The following is a 17,221-nucleotide window of genomic DNA, read 5'->3' on the forward strand; positions in this document are numbered from 1 at the left end:
CGCAAAGTACTTTGTATCTTATTTTAGTTTTGCCTAAGTGGATGAGAAGATATCTTATCCCTTATCATGAATAAGCACGTTAGTGGGCATTTAGGGTCCAGTTCATGCAGAATTATACATGTGCTTCTGTCAGTCCCAAATGCCAGTAAGGGCACTCTTTTTTTGTATGTTTTTGGTTTTTGGTTTTTGAACAGGTGTCTCTATGTAAGCTTTGCGCCCTTTCCTTCGAAATCACTTGGTAGCCCAGGCTGGCTCAAAGCTCAACAGAGCCATTACTGGGAAAACTGCTTAGAATGAGCGGAAAGCTTAAGTGGGAAGTAAGGAACTAAGTGTGGAAAATCCTAAAATATATGAGGCAATCCTAATGAAGTCTTACCAGAAGAATGGGGCGCAGAAAGAGTGCTCCAGCTGGCCATGATGTCTGCACCTTTGTCACCAAATGATAGCTACTGCGGTCGAAGGAACTGGTATCATGCCAATTGAATTGTTGGCTAAAGATGGTAACCATGGCAAATCTCCATCTGATAAACCCTTAGCTGATCGCCAAAACCATACACATATTAGCGTATTCTTCCTCATAACTGGGACAGACAAGGCCCCCTAATTGCTGAAGATACTATACATGATGACACCTCAGTTGAACATGGAGAGGTTGACTATGGTACCTAGTATAGGAATCCGTTCACTTCCGACATTATGTGTCCTTTGGTCCTGGAAGTTACCTCTCGCAGGCACACCAAAAGAGAAACATAAAACACCAAGTAAACCACTAACCTTTGTCTACAATGTCCTGTTTTCATGAAAAATTCTAGCCACAAAGGTGGCTGAAATCACCTTATGTAGTCATGTACACCAACCAACTTGACTTTTACTTACAAGCCACTCCCTGATGAGATCTAATAACCATACTAAATCTCGCAACCGCGAGTAAGCCTAAACTAGGCAGATATGCAGCCTAGTGAGTATAAAACCAAACGTATACGCTTTTCTTGAAAAATATCAGTAGCTGATAAAGCACTGATTCCTAGAATGATCAATTTCTATACCTCATAGATCATCAGAGAAAGCTTCCTCCTTCAGCGAACAGGAACCAAACCAAGAGATCTATAGCTAGACATCGATCACACACACACATGCACACACACTACACACAAGCACACACACAGCACAAGAACGAGAGAGAGAGAGATCTGAGAGAGAGAGAGAAGAGACAGACGAAGGAGAGACGACAGAGAGACCAGAGACAGAGAGAGACACGAGAGAGAAGAGATAAAGATGTGAGATACTGAGGCCGTTGGAGCACACAGCGTCAAATTGATTCTCCATCTAGACATCCCCTCCCTACAGAGCTCAGGACCCTCTATGGAAAAGAAGGCAGAAATGATCTGCTCCGCCCCTCCTGAGAGCAACTGACCAATGGTCATGATTCTGCTTCGCAGAAGTTATGTTCAGTTGTACTCACCATGAATGGTCACTACTCAGGATGCCTAATGTAGCATCTGGGCTCATCTCATCTCTTTAGTCTCAGTTGCTGCCACTGTCCCCCAAGCTCACTGCATTCTTCATCATTTGATCATCCTTCAGCATGATAAGCTTTGATAGCCTTCCAGTGCTTTTATTACTTATTCTATCCCCACAAAATGTCATATGATTCACTTCTTATTGTATATGAATCTGTGAAAATCTTACTGCTTCTTCAGTATCTGTGTGAATGATACTAAACCACATATAATCTTGTTGTTGATCTAAGGTCTTACATTTTTAAAAAAACTTTTCACTCAGTATATTTTAATCATATTATTTCCCATCCCCCACTCCTCCAAGATCATCTCTCCCAACCCAACCAACTTCATATTCTTTCTCTTTAAAAAAAAAAAAATCAAACCCAAACTTTTAAAACAACTTTTGTTTCTGAAAGCATTTATACTTCATGGAGTCACAAGGTAACTCACAGCTCATACCTAGACCCAGATAACTGCACCCAGATGTGAAGGATTGGAGCCTAGCAGTTCTGTTCTCTAGAGTACATGAAGTTCTTCCTTGTGCTCCCATGTTGAGCACGACCAACCCAAGACATTGTGGTTCATGGCACATGAAACTGGGTTTCCCCCTTTCCTTTGCTCTCTTCTTTTACCTCACCCGACTTATTTTTTCTTTATCCATTATGTAAATTTACAGATAGTGACTATAAAGTTAGTAAGTGTTATAACTGAGATGGACAAGAGTTTGTGGCACTTAAAGGGGAACTTTCTTGGATAGGGACAAAGAAAATTATATAGAAGTAACATTTACCAGACTTTTAGGGGGGCAGGGAGCCTTCTGGGTGGGGGTAGGTGGGTGAACACACAATATCAGAAAAATTTAGTTAGAAATGAAGTGTGATCTTGCTGCCAACAACATGGAATCTTAGGGGGTATGTTCTTAAGTGTGTCTTTGATTGACAGCATGCTTTCTATATTCCTTTATTGATGAACTCAGTCTCCTCCATCTTCACCTTTTCTCTCTGCCCACACTACGGCTTTTCCTACATTTATATTTCTCTTAAGCATCAATCAGTTCATGTTTCCTTTCTTTAAGAAATCTTTTCCATTTAACTTGTGCTTATTAAGTACTCACTATGAGGCTGGATTTGTAAAAATACTTGCCCTATCATATGTCACATGTCTTCACCATTAAAAAAAAAATCCTAGATTCTTGGATCTGTACTTTCTCACCCCTTAAATCTGCTGTGAACTTTCTCATCTTTCAAAAGGGAGGCAGCACTTTCAAGTGTTCGATTTCAAAGTTGCTGGCTGACTAGGGAATAAGTGCCAGTTAAACAGAATCAGTGGGAGCTATAGGTAGACATTTAGAGAAGGCAGTCTTATCAAAAGAAATGTAGTTTTTTAAAATTTCAAATCAGAGCTTACCTGGAGACATTCTATTGCCTTCTTACCAGCCACCTTGCTCCTGACAAACAGAGCATTCCCACAGAGGGTCATAACATCAGTGTGTTTTTGATTTTCTGTTGTGTTGGAAAGGAAAAGTGTTTCGTGCCTGTATTTCTTTCTGTAAGAATGATGTATAAATTCCCTAGTTTCTGTGAGCCAAGGCTCTCTCACCATACAAGGAAAGTGTTGCAGTCTATGATTTCATCTTCAGAGGACTCTGAGCATAGTGATGGGTCTTCAGAGACCAAGGAAAGAGGGAGACACAGAATAGCCCATTAGGGAATCCCACTGGGTCTTTTATTAGAAGGCTAGCATGTCATGAAAAGCCCCAGAGGAGAGGGAACTGTCTTCACCATTCCCAGTTCCATGTAGTAGTAAGTTTATTTATTGCTTATCACTTTTCTGAAGATAGGAACAGCTTTTCAGTGATGATTTCACTCTTGAAAGTAAAGGTTCATTTAATAATTTGGATTTTTCAGTTCAACTTTCTTCCTCTTTTGATTTCACTAAGTAGTATTGTTTTTCATTTTTGATGGTAGGGAGTTAGCTGCAGTTCTTTCTGGAAATCTAAATAGTATTGAGAAAATTTTGCTCTTTCTCATTACTGAATATTTCCAATGTCCTGCCTCAAATACAGCATTGCCTTAAGGAATTCCAAATTATGGAATTGTATGCATAATCACTTAATAGACATGTATGCACCACTATCCTAATTGTAACATAGCACTGGAAAAATATTACAAGTAAGAGTTGCATATATAATCCACATAATATATGTATAAACATGTATATGTATGATGATACATGTAATACATACAATAAAAACATGTCTGTGCAATGCTCAGGCATAGCAAGAAGAGAATTATAGGGAAGAAGTTGGATACCAAACATAGACAAAGGTTCATGTTGTGGGCAATTTAAGTAAAATAAGTTACGTTCTATCAGCATTTAAACGATTTTTGGTAAATTTCTACGTAAGTTAAAGAAGAAACAGTCATCAGTTTTTAGGTAGATTCAATAGAAACACCATGATCTTTAAAAAAAATTATTGGGTTGGGGATTTAGCTCAGTGGTAGAGTGCTTGCATAGCAAGCACAAGGCCCTGGGTTTGGTCTTCAGCTCCAACAACAACAATAAAATATTATTTGAAAATTTCATACACATATACAAGGTATTTTCATCATATCTGCTCTACACTCTACCTATGAAATGCTCCCTGAACATATGTCCTCTCAATGTCATGTTCTTTTTCATTTTTTTGAAATTCCATGTTAGTAAAGTCAAGCAAGCATGTTCACATAGTTTTAATCTGAGTGACAGTGACTTGCTTTGAACATTGGGATCTTTGCAGAAATGACACAGGAGACACTTTAAGTGGTTGGTGAGGCTAAACATCTAGTCTGAGAAGAGTAAGCTCCAGGAATTGCTACTTCAGTCCTGAATGAACATATTGGAACTAATAAAAAACAGTCAAATCCTGAGGACATCTTCTAACAACGTTTCTTATCTACAGAACTGTCCAGCTTAGCCTAGTCTAGAGTCAACCTAACTATCTAGGACTAAAACAAAATACTAGTTGTTACAGACCGACATGCTCTTATAACACAAAGCAATACAACTTTCTTATCTTACTGTCTAGTGGCTAGAAGTGCAGAGTGGGCCCCTTCTGGGGATGTGAAGGTTGTAGTTTGGCTACCACATGAGCTATTGAGTTTCAGATATGATTATGCAGTAGTATCATATTAAAACCATGAAGCCAAAGTATTTTGTATTTATTTTAGTTTTGGCCTAAGTGATGAGTAAGATATTTTACTTACATGAATAAATCTTAGTGGGCATAGGGCAGTTTCATGCAGAATTTTATACATGTGCTTTCTGCTCAGTAAATGCCAGGGTAAGGGCACTCTTTTTTTGTTTGTTTTTTGTTTTTGTTTTTTGAGACAGGGTTTCTCTATGTAGCTTTGCGCCTTTCCTGGAACTCACTTGGTAGCCCAGGCTGGCCTCAAACTCAACAGAGCCCATTACTGGGGAAAGACTGCTAGAATTGAGGGAAATTTAAGGGGAGGTAAGGAAACCTAATGTGGTGGAAACTTCCTAAAATATATGAAGGCAATCCTAATGAAGTTTCCAAATAATGGGGGAGAAAGAGTCCCAGCTGGCCATTTCTTGTCACCAAATGAAGCTACGAGGACTGGGTTACATCCAATTGAATTGTTGGCTAAAGGGGTACCATGGAAATCTCCAAATAACCCATGCTGTTGCCAAGACAATAGGCTATTCTCCTCAAACTGACAACAAGGCCCCATTGCTGAAGATAATATACATATGACTCATTGAACATGGAGAGGTTGAGCTGGTACCTATATAGACCTTCACTTCCTACATTATAGTGTCTTTGGTATGGGAAGGTACTCTGCAGGCCACCAAAAGAGAAACATAAACACCAAGTAAACCACTAACCCTTTGTCTACAATGCTGTCTTTCATGAAAAATATTCTAGGACAATGGTGGCTGAAAGCTTGTAGGAGTAACCAACCAACTTGATTTGACTTAAAGCCCACTCCATGAGAAGGAACCCATATCTAACACTGCCTGGGTAACCAAGAACCTGAGACTAGATAGCGCAGAGACCTAGGGTAAAACCAAATACTACTTGTCTTGAAAAATAGTAGTGATAAAATGATTCCTAAATGATAATTTTCTATACTCATAGATCATCAGAGAAGCTTCCTCCTGCAGCAGATAGGAACAAAACCAGAGATCTATAGCTAGACATCACACACACACACACACACACACACACACACACACACACACACACAGAGAGAGAGAGAGAGAGAGAGAGAGAGAGAGAGAGAGAGACAGAGACAGAGAGAGACAGAGAGAGACAGAGACAGAGAGAGACAGAGAGAGACAGAGAAAGAGTGAGAGACTGAGGCCTTGGAGCACACAGCTCTAAATGGGATGTCTCCATAGAATCCCTCTCCTCAGAGCTCAGGGAACCCCATGGAAAAGAAGGCAGAATGGTGTAAGAGCCAGAGAAGATGGAGGACATCAGGATTACAAAGCCCTCTGAATCAACTGAGTAAAGCTCATATGAACTCACAGGGACTGAGGCAGCAGGCACGGGGCCTACAAGGGTCTACACCAGGTCCTCTGTGTACATATTGTGATTTTGGTTTAGTGTTTTCATGGGACTCCCAAGTGTCTGAATGAGTGGGTCTCTGACTCTTGTGCCTTCTCTTGGGGCTCTTTTCCTTTTGTTGGTTTTCCTTGTCCAACTTTGGTGTAATGGTTTTTGTTTTATCTTATGCTTTACTTAGTCATGTTTGGTTGTTATCTCTTAGAAGTTTGTTCTTCTCTAACCAAAGTCAGAAAGGAAATGGATCCAGTAGGAGGTGAGGGGGGAGAGGAGCTGGGAGGATTAAACAGAGGGGTAACTATAATTGGTATATATTATATGAGAAAAGAGTGTATTTTCAATAATAATGAGGCAGGGTGGGGGGTTGCTTTCTGCTTTTCAAGAGGACCCTTGTTTCAACTCCAGAACCACAACTTCCTGAAACTCCTGTTTCAGGGGATCTGGTGCCATCTTCTGGGCTCAGCTAGAAGTGCATGCATGAGGTGCACACATATATACATATAGGCAAAACACACACACACACACAAAATAATAAATTAATTAAAGAATTAAAGTCTCAGGGCTGGAGAGATATCTCTGTGTGTGTGTGTGTGTGTGTGTGTGTGTGTGTGTGTGTGTATTGTGTTTTTTAAATTATGATTTGCTTGGGTTTTTGTTGTTTTCTTGTTTTATTTTCTAAACAAACAAAGAAAAAAGGTATAGAATTGGGTGGGTGGAGAGGTGGTAAGGATCTTGGAGGAGTTGGGGGAGAGAAATCGTAATCAAAATATATTGTCTGAAAAAAGTTTTTAATTAAAAAAAAAAGCACTTCCTGCTCTCCAGAGTGCATGGTAGGATTCCCAGCACCACTTCAGGAGGCTCACAGCAGTCTGTAACTACACTTCCACTGAATTTGACGGCCTCTTCAGATTTCTACAGGCATCCTCCACAGAAACACATATCCACGAGGCAGACACTGTGCTGGTTTGAATGAGAACATTCCTTATAAGCTCATATGTTGGAATACCTGGTGCACAGTTAGGAGAACTGTTGGGGAAACAGAAGGTGTGTCAGAAGGTGTGTCCCTGGTTGTGGGCAGTGAGGTTTCAAAAGGATAAAAATTATAGGATAGTCTGGTAATCTTTACTCTCTATCTGAAACTTAAGGAGTACCTCTATCTTATTTAAGTGATTTCTGTCAGTTACATTCATTTAAATTTGAAAGAAGTTTTTAGTTCATTTGCTAATATTTATCCAAGAGAGTTTAGAGAGGAAAAACTCACTAATGCCTATTGTAGAATTTAATGGTTAAAGAGCTTATTCTATAGTATAATATTGTTAGAACATGACATTGTCTCTTGTCTTATCAAATAAAGCAATTCAGTTTTCCAGGCTGTAAAAGAAAAGAAGGAAGGAAGGAAGGAAGGGAGGGAGGGAGAGAGGGAGGGAGGGAGGGAGGGAGGGAGGGAGGGAGGGAGGAAGGAACTTAACTACTCTTAGATAACGTTTTTTACATTTAAGTTTCATTATTTGTCCAGTTCTGTGGAATTCTTCTTGATATTTAACTGAAGTCATATTGCTCAAGGTGAGATTGGATTTTTTTTTTTTCATGGCATTACCTTTTTGAGACACAGCCTCACTCTGTAGCCAAAGCTGACCTTGAATCCTTGGTGATTCTATTCTGTCAGGCTCCTGAATTCTGGGATTACAGGTGTGCATGCCACACCCAGTTCTTCTGATACTTCCCTCATTTTTTGATTCCTCCATATCCCACCACATGTGCTTTTCATTATATTTTCTTTAAAAGTATATGATTACATATGATTCTACCTATTTTCATTAGGTTTCCGTTAACACCGCACAGCACTTTCATATTTTCTGTGTCTGATGTGTCCACCCTCTCTTGTCTTCCTCCCTCCTCCTTCCCTTCCTTCTCTTCTTCTTTCTTCCCTCCCTGAAACAATGAAATAAATTAAGATTACTATTATTTTTTGGTTGCTGTATTAAAGCTTTTCATTCCATGTCTCTCTGTCTCTCTGTCTCTGTCTCTGTCTCTGTCTCTCTCACAGACATGCACACACAGCATGGATTAATTTACACATGTCTGAGGGCTGGCTGGGCAAACACTGAGATCCAGAGAGCAGGCAGTCAGAAAGTAAAGATTATAAGAAGGTTGGCAATTTCCAGGCATGAGATGAAGCTAGTTTTTTAGACATGGGTCTCTTTTCCCAAGGCAGTCCCAAACTTACTTTCAAGATCTTCCCTCTGATCATTCAGGACTAACTGGCCAGCCCCTAATCTAAAGTCATCTAATTAGGATGTTCTAGCATAGTCTCATTTGCAAAGCACTAATGTTGATATTTGAACAACTGGAAATTGTGTGTGTGTGTGTGTGTGTGTGTGTGTGTGTGTGTGTGTGTGTGTGGCTGTTGGCTCCCTCCATCCTACTGTCACCAGAGGCTATCTCTACTAGCCCTTTTTATATAAAAATCACACTAGAAAGACAACTCTAAGGAATTCAGTCCAGCCTCGTCAAGTTGACCTGCTACAGGAGATGCTATTTCTGTAACAGGGCCCCAGAATTTAGTAGGTCCTGGATCCTCAGCACAACTGAATTCACAATGGAAATACCATTCAGGCTATAAAACTCAGCACATAGACAGTTCAACCTGCCAAAACTAAAAGAAAGGCCTAATCCATCAAAGTCCATAGTTCTGGGAAGATCTCTAAAAATACTAACCTTGCCTTTTGGCTTCTGTAGTTCTGCTTCTGGCTAACTGTTCTTGTTAACTGAAGTATGTCTAATCTTGGCCAAGGCTTTTGTTCTTAAATGCTCATCCTGAAAAAGGTTCAGTGCTATACTGGGATCCTGAGCACCCAGTATAGTCCCAAGATGGCTAATAAAGACTTTTTATTGACTTAAATCCATGTTCAAGCAGTCTTCCCTGGTGAATACCCTATAATTTCCTCTTTGGAATATGCTATCTAAGACTTTCCCCAGAACTTTCTGAGTTGATTTGCTCATGGAAAAAGGCTTTCAAAGTCCATTTCTTTACAGGAATTGTAATATTAGCACTTGAGAAGTTGAGGCTAAATAATCAAGAGTTCAATGCCTTCCTACTTGGCTATATAGCTAATTCCAAATCAACATGGGCAGCATAGTGAGATCTTATCTCAACCAACCAACCAACCAACCAACCAACCAACCAACCACCTAAATCATGTGCTGTTTCTTCTCTGTTTTGTTTTTATTATTACATTATTTAATTGTTTAATTATTAGCAATGAGATGGATTAAACTACTTATCTCTAGTTAGATATGAAATTTGGGGAGTGGAGTCTTGGGAAATGAAAGTTCCCCATGCTCTATTCTGCTCTATATTTTAAAGAAATTGCACTAAAACTGATTGTTACTCTGCTCTCTCAAACACATCCAGAGTGAAATTAACTAGCAGCTGTGGAGGAACACTCAGCCAATTACTGTCTTAAATGTTCATTGTCTTAGAGTAGTGGTTAGTTACATGCCCAGCACTCGAAGCATCAAAATCAATTGGAACCTTCTTAGAAAGGGACATTTGGAGGTTTTGCTTGTTATTTACACTGGAAAGTTTCACCTGATCGGTAACTGCAATGGTATAGTTTAGCAATGTGTGTTTAACAAAAGCCCCAGGTAGCATGGAAGTGCAGTAGAATTTGCATGCCACTGGCTAAGAGAGTCCCTCAGAAACTGTGATCAAGCATGTGCAGGTGACCAGAACTTAGACCTAACTAAAACTGGTGAGAGCTCAAGATGGCTGAGCTATTTTTTGGAAGGGTAAATAAGAAGAGCATTTGCACAGGTCAAGAGGAGACCACCTGCTGTACTTTGTAGAAAGATCTATAATTCAACAATCTACAGAGCCTCTCTGTATAATGCCAGGACCCAGATTTTGCAGGAGCTGTTTCTTTGAGATTAGGATGTTAAGATACTTACTTGTGTCCTGAAGCGGGTTTGGGATGTGCACTGCAGTAAATTATATTCACAGTAAGTTTCTTTCAAATGTATTATTTATGTGGTGGAGTGCTAGTGATTGAGTCCTATGGAAAACTGGGTTACAAGCTTAAAGCAAAAGATCTCTTGGACAAAACATTTTACTGAGACAAGCAATGATGTTATAGATATAAGTATAGGTTTCCAGAAGAACATATTGGAGATACAGTTTTAGTGATGTTTAGTGTATAAGCCTTCTCCATCTTTCTCAGTTCCTAAGATAATTCAATGTAGTGAAACACCATTAACAAGTCACATCACTTATGTTTTACAAATGAGTATAATATCCTCTTGAGTTCTATACCATCTTGCTCTATCTTTCACAGGTAGAGAGGCATCTCATAAAGCAAGCAATGCTGAGCAACAAAGGCCAGTCTGGGGACACTATAAACAGAAAACAGAAACCATAGCAGAATGGGACAAGGATAATCACTGAGCAAAAAGAAGAGTAACATGTCTTAGGATCCTGAAGAAATGGAGCTGCATTAGAAATGGAAAGAGACTAGGATCACATGATCACTGAAAGCCTCAGTGGCTTTAAAATGTCAGGTGCCCTTTGCTAAATTGGCATTGAAATGTGGGAAATTAAAAAGCAAAACAAAACATAGAGATGTAGGGGGAGGGGCTTGGACCTGCCAATGTGCTAGGCTCTGCTGATTCCTCATGGGAGACCTTGTCAGAGGAGACAGTGGGTGTGTGTGTGTGTGTTGGGGGAGAAGCCTTGGGATGGGTGGGTGGGAGGAGGGAAGGGAGGGGGATCTGTGGTTGGTATATAAAATGAATAAAAAAATTCCTTAATTAAAAAATTAATTTGGTAGAGCTACCAAAACAAACAAACAAACCAAACCAAACCAAAACAAAACAAAAACCAAAGAACAAAAACGAAAAGCAAAACATGGTGCTTAATTTCCAAGGAAACACAGAAGCTCCCTAGACGGCAGTAAGTTTTAAACTCAATGCAACCCAGCAAATTCCCCTGGGTCCCTGAGGTCCAGTATAATAGCTTTTTCAGTGCACCAGCTTCTGAGCTCTTCATTCAGATGGCTGAGGATGTTTGGAAACAAGAAAGGCTCTTTGATTTCATGAGGTCCTTCCAGGATGCAGCACCTTCTCATTTATGCTCTTCCAGGGTCATGTGAGTTTGGTGGGAAGAAACTCTAAAAAAGGGGATTATCTATCCTTTGAGAGAACTCTGTCCACGAAACTGGTCATGAGAAATATGCTTCAAAGCAGAGTAAATGGGGAATTTCTTTTTTGTTTTGGGATTTTTCTATTTAAATTTTTAAAAAATTCATTTTACATATCAACCCTCCCATTCCTCCTCCCACTCCCCCCACCTTGCCTTCCCCCCTGACCCACCTCCCTATACCCTCCTCCAAAAGAGTAAGTCCTCCCATGGGGGGACAGCAAAGCCTGGTACATTCAGTTGAGGCAGGACCAACCCTCTGCTCCCCTGCATCAAGGGTGAGGGGAACCAGAAAGCCAGCTCATGCACCAGGGATAGATCTTGATCACACTGCCAGGGTCCCCTCAAATAGATGCAGATGCACAACTGTCCCCCATATGCAGAGGGTCTAGTCCAGTCCCAGCTCTTGGTTTAAAGTTCATGAGTTCCTATGAGCTTGGTTCAGTTGTCTCTGTAGATTTCCCCATCATGACCTTGAAAGTTGGAAAACCTAAAAGAAGTGGGATTTCTTGAGAAGTCATCTTAGTATAGTATGATTTGAAGTTTTAGTTAGCCGCTTCCTTTAGGAGTTCTAGTTCGCCATTAGGTTGAGCCCTTGAAACTAGCACAATGGAGCTCAGGACAACAGAGGAAGAAGGAATGTACATGCTAACTAGACCTGTAAATGGGAGGCACTGTGAAGACAGATTAAGGAATTTATTCATCTTAACAATTTGCAAATTACTAAATAGAAAAAATTAATCCCTAAGGGAAATTTGTGTGAAGTAGACATTGTAGAGATCAAAGGCAAGAAATTGGGTAGAGGAAATCAGCCTAACTTCAGTGATTCCTGATCTTGACTTTCCCCTTCAACACACACACACACACACACACACACACACACACACACACGCACGCACGCACGCACGCACACACGCGCACACACACATTTTGATTTTCACAATTGACAGAGGAAGCCTAAGTTTAGGTGTGCTCTTGTGAAGACAGACTGACAGGGTTTGGTATGTGGCACAGTTTTGAGGCTTCAAGCCCCAATTAGGTTGTTAGAACTTTTACTGCTCTGGAGGCGTTGGCTATAATGGAATAGTAGGACTTGGAATAGTGACGGGGGTAAAGGGATGAGTTCTACTGGGAACGTGAGAATGATGGCAAACGGTCAGCAGTTTCACAACGTGTTTTGTGCAGGCAATGTGTGAAACTGCAGAGTTGGGAGGGAGGTGGGATGATGGTCATGGGACCCAACAGAGGATGAGAGTGTGTGGCCCTCTGAAGGGCTAGCAAGTGTAAGGCTTGGAGTTGCTTAGAAAAGAAAAGAAGATGCAAGTTATGCTCAGTTATGTTAAGCTAGGACAGCTACTTAAATTCTATATGGTAATTTGTACTTCCTGCAGCTTCTACAGGAAATCAAGTCCTAAAGCATAGAGCCAGAAAACTACTGAGAAGGAAGGAAACACTGAGAATGACCAGGTCACTCATACTGGATGTGGTGAGTGGATTTGAGAGGAGACTGAAAATCAAGAATGTGTGTTGTATGATGTAGACTCAGTTGGAGGAAATATGGAAAGCAGGACCTCTGGGCTTCTGCAGTCTGACTCTAGAACCATGATCTGTGCTAAAGAGAGATGCACATTAGCCCAGGAAGCAAATCTGGTTCACATATACTATAGCTGAGTGCCTCCTTTTTTTCCAATGGCAGTCTGGAAATCTGATTTCCAGTATCCTAATCAGACGCTAAAGGACATACAGGAAAATCTGAAAAAGATATTTGTTCATGAATGTTTGCCTGATAATAGTGCGAATCAGATTAAGCATAGTAAGCATTTATTAAGCATCTTATAAGGGCCACAGAATTCAGTAAGTCCTTTTATTTAAATTCTCATAATCTTGCAAAGAATCATTATTTTTATCTTATGGTTCAGGAAATTATAGGGATCCAAAAAAAGATACAAATGCTACTAATGAGAGGTAAACACGAAGATTTATCCCCAGTGAACTCTAACACATATATATTGCATGAGATGTGTTATACACTCTTGCTTGACTATAACCAAGTAGATGTCTAGAAAACACAAATCACATCAATAAAGGCCATATATTTGATCAAGTCCCCAAATGTCTTCTTGATGTGCTTTTCCTTAGAGAAGACAAGTGCCTGGCTCAAAGGTATTGGACACAAAGATCTTTGCTCACCTTGTCTCCAAGGCATAACCTCATATCCAGCATGTTTACAACCCTTCACAAACTCTCCGCTACAAGCCACAATTCTCTCTCTCTCCTCTTGAGTCATGTGCTTTATTGACATTGATCGGTAATTAGAAGAGCTTTATCACTAAGCTCTTTTTCTTTTGGTAATCCCCATGTCTTCGAGAAGAATAATTAAAAACTATCAATAGTTGATCTTGTTTACCAACATGCTTAGGCTTCTTGGCCTAGCTTAGTTTTTCTTATATCTCTTTATATTGTATCAAAGGAACACCTGTGTAGTAGGGAAGTGTTGTTGGGGTCCGAAAAGATATGCAGTAGATAACAGCTGATATTTATAAGACCAATCTACCAGATGATAAACTAATCTGATGGAGGAAATTCATAAGCAAAGCTTATGAAAAATACTGCTTATGAATACTGTCTGTTTTTGTATGTAATTCTCTTGTGTGCTACCCTAATTCCCCCCCTAAAACAGCTTTGGGATTTGTTGCACAACCTTGGCAGTGTGTTCTTCACTTTTTGGGCATCGTTATTCCTTTGTTCTAATAGAAGGATGTCTTCTCCCACACTGTGTAATTCTGATAAATAAAACAAGCCCTCATAGTTCAGCCTTTGTTCCACAAAACAGTGAGAAACTTAGAAGATTGATTCCTATAATTAGCTAAGCTGACAGGAAAAATTAGCTAGACTGACTGTCCCTGTGTATGGATGGTAAATTTAGACTTTCACAGATATACTCAAGAATGGGGGTGCAGATGTCTGGTTTGTTGAATCAAAGTCTTTCAGACACAAAAGCAACCCAAATTGCTTTGCCAGCTTCCTCTGCCAGGAAAGGTTTCACGGACAGCCAGGAAGTGTCTTCTGAGAACTTGTTTTTCCAGTGAGTATAACCAAGTAGCTAGTTAATGCATTAAGGATCAGGAAAGTTTATACATCCATTTAAACATGTACACAGAGTGATAAAGAATTGTGGCAAAGAAGCAATTCCCTCCTGATGAATTGTCTTCAACCACTCACACATCCTGGTCCTTCTGTGCAGATTTTTCTGTCATCTTCAGCATCTAGAATAGGGCTGGTTATATACAATACTGCACATTGTGATTGAAGAAGTACACTTAGACTTCCAGGCAGTGAGCCTCTTATTCCTATTTTGAAAACTTTTAGGCAAAATGATTTTCACAGAGATGAGTCATTACTGTCTAGGTACAAATTGAGGTAATCTTCGAAAATCTCTCCTTGCTGTTATGCAAGAGTCAGAATGAATAGGATTTGATGTAATTTTGTCTCTCAGATGACCATGTACTATAGATAGAGCAACAATAGAGACCTGATGGAGTGGTGATAAAGGTGAAACTTTCCTTTCAGAAATACAACAAAGTTTGAAAGAGAGTTAACTTCACTATGTAAAGGGGAGGTGGAAAATCTTACTGGGTTTCTGATGAGAGTGGAGGAGCTTAGTGTTTAAATTTCTGTGAACGTTTACAGTAACTTTGAGTTACATATAGACATCAAGAAAGTCAGTCAAAATACACAGAATCTTTGAATATTTAGCATGAGCTAACATGGGGACAGTTACATGACCCTTGTCTTGTTATTCCATTCATTTATATTTCAATGGAAATAGCTAAAACTAAATGGGCAATGTAAATGTAATTGAGTATATACAAAATATAAATATCAATATATGTGTGCAAACAAAAATAAACATGTACTTACACAAAAATTATCTATGGATTAATGAAGACTAAAAATTACTGTATGTGCAAATTGAAAACTAATTACTAAGAAGCAGATCTCAAATCAGATACTGTTTTAACTTAGATATGAAAAATTATGTCCAATTTGACGAGTGAGATATGTTTTCAGGACTGTTGACCCCAAACTAATATTTTCCTGTATTTCAGGAGTATTTAGCTACATTACTAGAATAAGAGTTGTATTCCTTTCTTTGAAGACAAGAACCATTAACTAAACTACAATCATAGTTCATTTAAATAGTGAGCTGAACACTTTCTCATAGTTACTTATTTTGTTACATACTCATCTATTATGCACTATGCAATTATTTTTGCAAATATTAATATATATGTAATTCCATTAACTTTAGGAAATAAATGTTATGATTATGACTATCATTTTAAGAATAATAGTTTTCCAAACATTCTCTAGCTAGTGAAAGTTATTGTGATCTCATTCATATATCCATCCTATGCTGTCTTTCCAGGCAATGTGATACTGTATGGGAATTTCTGACCATAGATGATGACCAGCACTTTAGCCCAGACCATGGGGTCTCCTAATCACACAGACCGGGATCCTTCCCTCTTCTTTCTCCTGGGCATCCCAGGTCTAGAGAAATTCCATATGTGGCTCTCACTTCCAGTGTGCTGTCTGGGCACAGCAACAATTGTGGGCAATATAACCATCTTGGTTGTTGTTGCCACAGAGCCAGCCTTGCACAAACCTGTGTACCTTTTCCTGTGCATGCTCTCAACTATCGATTTGGCTGCCTCCTTTTCCACAGTACCCAAGCTACTGGCTATTCTCTGGTGTGGAGCTGGACATATCTCTGCTTCTGCCTGCCTGGCACAGATGTTTTTCATTCACGCCTTTTGCATGATGGAGTCCACGGTGCTGTTGGCCATGGCCTTTGATCGCTATGTGGCCATCTGCCACCCACTCCGCTATTCTACCATCCTCACTGACACCATCATTGCTCGCATTGGGGTGGTAGCTATGATGAGAGGCTCCCTGCTAATGCTTCCATGTCCCTTCCTCATTGGTCGTCTGAGCTTCTGCCAAAGCCATGTGATTCCACACACATACTGTGAGCATATGGCCGTGGTGAAGCTGGCCTGTGGAGACACCAGGCCCAACCGTGTGTATGGGTTGACAGCCGCACTGTTGGTCATTGGGGTTGATTTATTCTGCATTGGTCTCTCTTATGCCCTCATTGCACAAGCAGTGCTTCGTCTCTCTTCCCAAGAAGCCCGGTCCAAGGCCCTAGGCACCTGTGGCTCCCATGTCTGCGTCATCCTCATCTCTTACACACCAGCCCTCTTCTCCTTTTTTACACACCGCTTTGGCCACCATGTCCCACTCCACATTCATATTCTTTTAGCAAATGTCTATCTGCTTTTCCCACCAGCTCTTAACCCGATGGTATACGGAGTGAAGACCAGGGAGATTCGTGAAAGGGTTGCCAAGGTGTTTCAGTGGGGACAAGGAACTGGGCTCAAACCATCTAAGTAATTACAGAGTATATAGAGTACAGAAAATTAAAAAAAAACTTTTTAAAATTAAGAAATTCTTAGTATTTGAAACTGGAAAAATGTGGTGGGTATTGTGTTCCCTGAAATATTGTGTGTTCCCCGAAATAAACATATCTGGGGTCAGAGAACAGACAGCCACTAGAACAAAGCCAAAAATGGTGGCTAGATAATGGGTCAGAGCAAGCCCTAACAGAAGTTGGGTAGTGGTGGCACACGCCTTTAATCCCAGCACTTGGGAGGCAGAGCCAGGTGGATCTCTGTGTGTTCAAGGCCACTTTAGAAACAGCTCAGCATGGTGACCCACGCCTTTAATCCCAGAAACCCAACCTTTAACCACAGGGAGTGGGGGCAGAAAGAGAAAGGTATATAAGGCGTGAGGGTCAGGAACTAAGGGGTTAAGCATTTTAGTTAGTTAAGCATTTGGGTGGAGAAGTATTCGGGCTTTGGAGCAGCACAGTCCAGCTGAGAGCCATTGGGA

The 17,221-nt window shown here is 40.2% G+C and overlaps 1 protein-coding gene across 1 annotated transcript; it reads left to right on the forward strand.

Annotated features, from left to right (window-relative positions):
• The first annotated feature begins 15,733 nt into the window (after positions 1 to 15,733).
• On the forward strand, positions 15,734 to 16,723 carry LOC118580649 (putative olfactory receptor 52P1). Its single transcript, XM_036182526.1, has one exon. It carries the CDS (start codon positions 15,734 to 15,736, stop codon positions 16,721 to 16,723), a length of 990 nt encoding a protein of 329 aa, XP_036038419.1.
• The last annotated feature ends 498 nt before the right edge of the window (positions 16,724 to 17,221 follow it).

This window comes from Onychomys torridus, chromosome 1 (genome assembly GCF_903995425.1).
Source record: "Onychomys torridus chromosome 1, mOncTor1.1, whole genome shotgun sequence".
In the NCBI taxonomy this organism is placed as follows: domain Eukaryota; kingdom Metazoa; phylum Chordata; class Mammalia; order Rodentia; family Cricetidae; genus Onychomys; species Onychomys torridus.

Excerpts from the sequence above, each read along its gene's own strand:
- LOC118580649 (XM_036182526.1), top strand. The coding sequence starts at position 15,734 with ATGACCAGCACTTTAGCCCAGACCATGGGGTCTCCTAATCACACAGAC.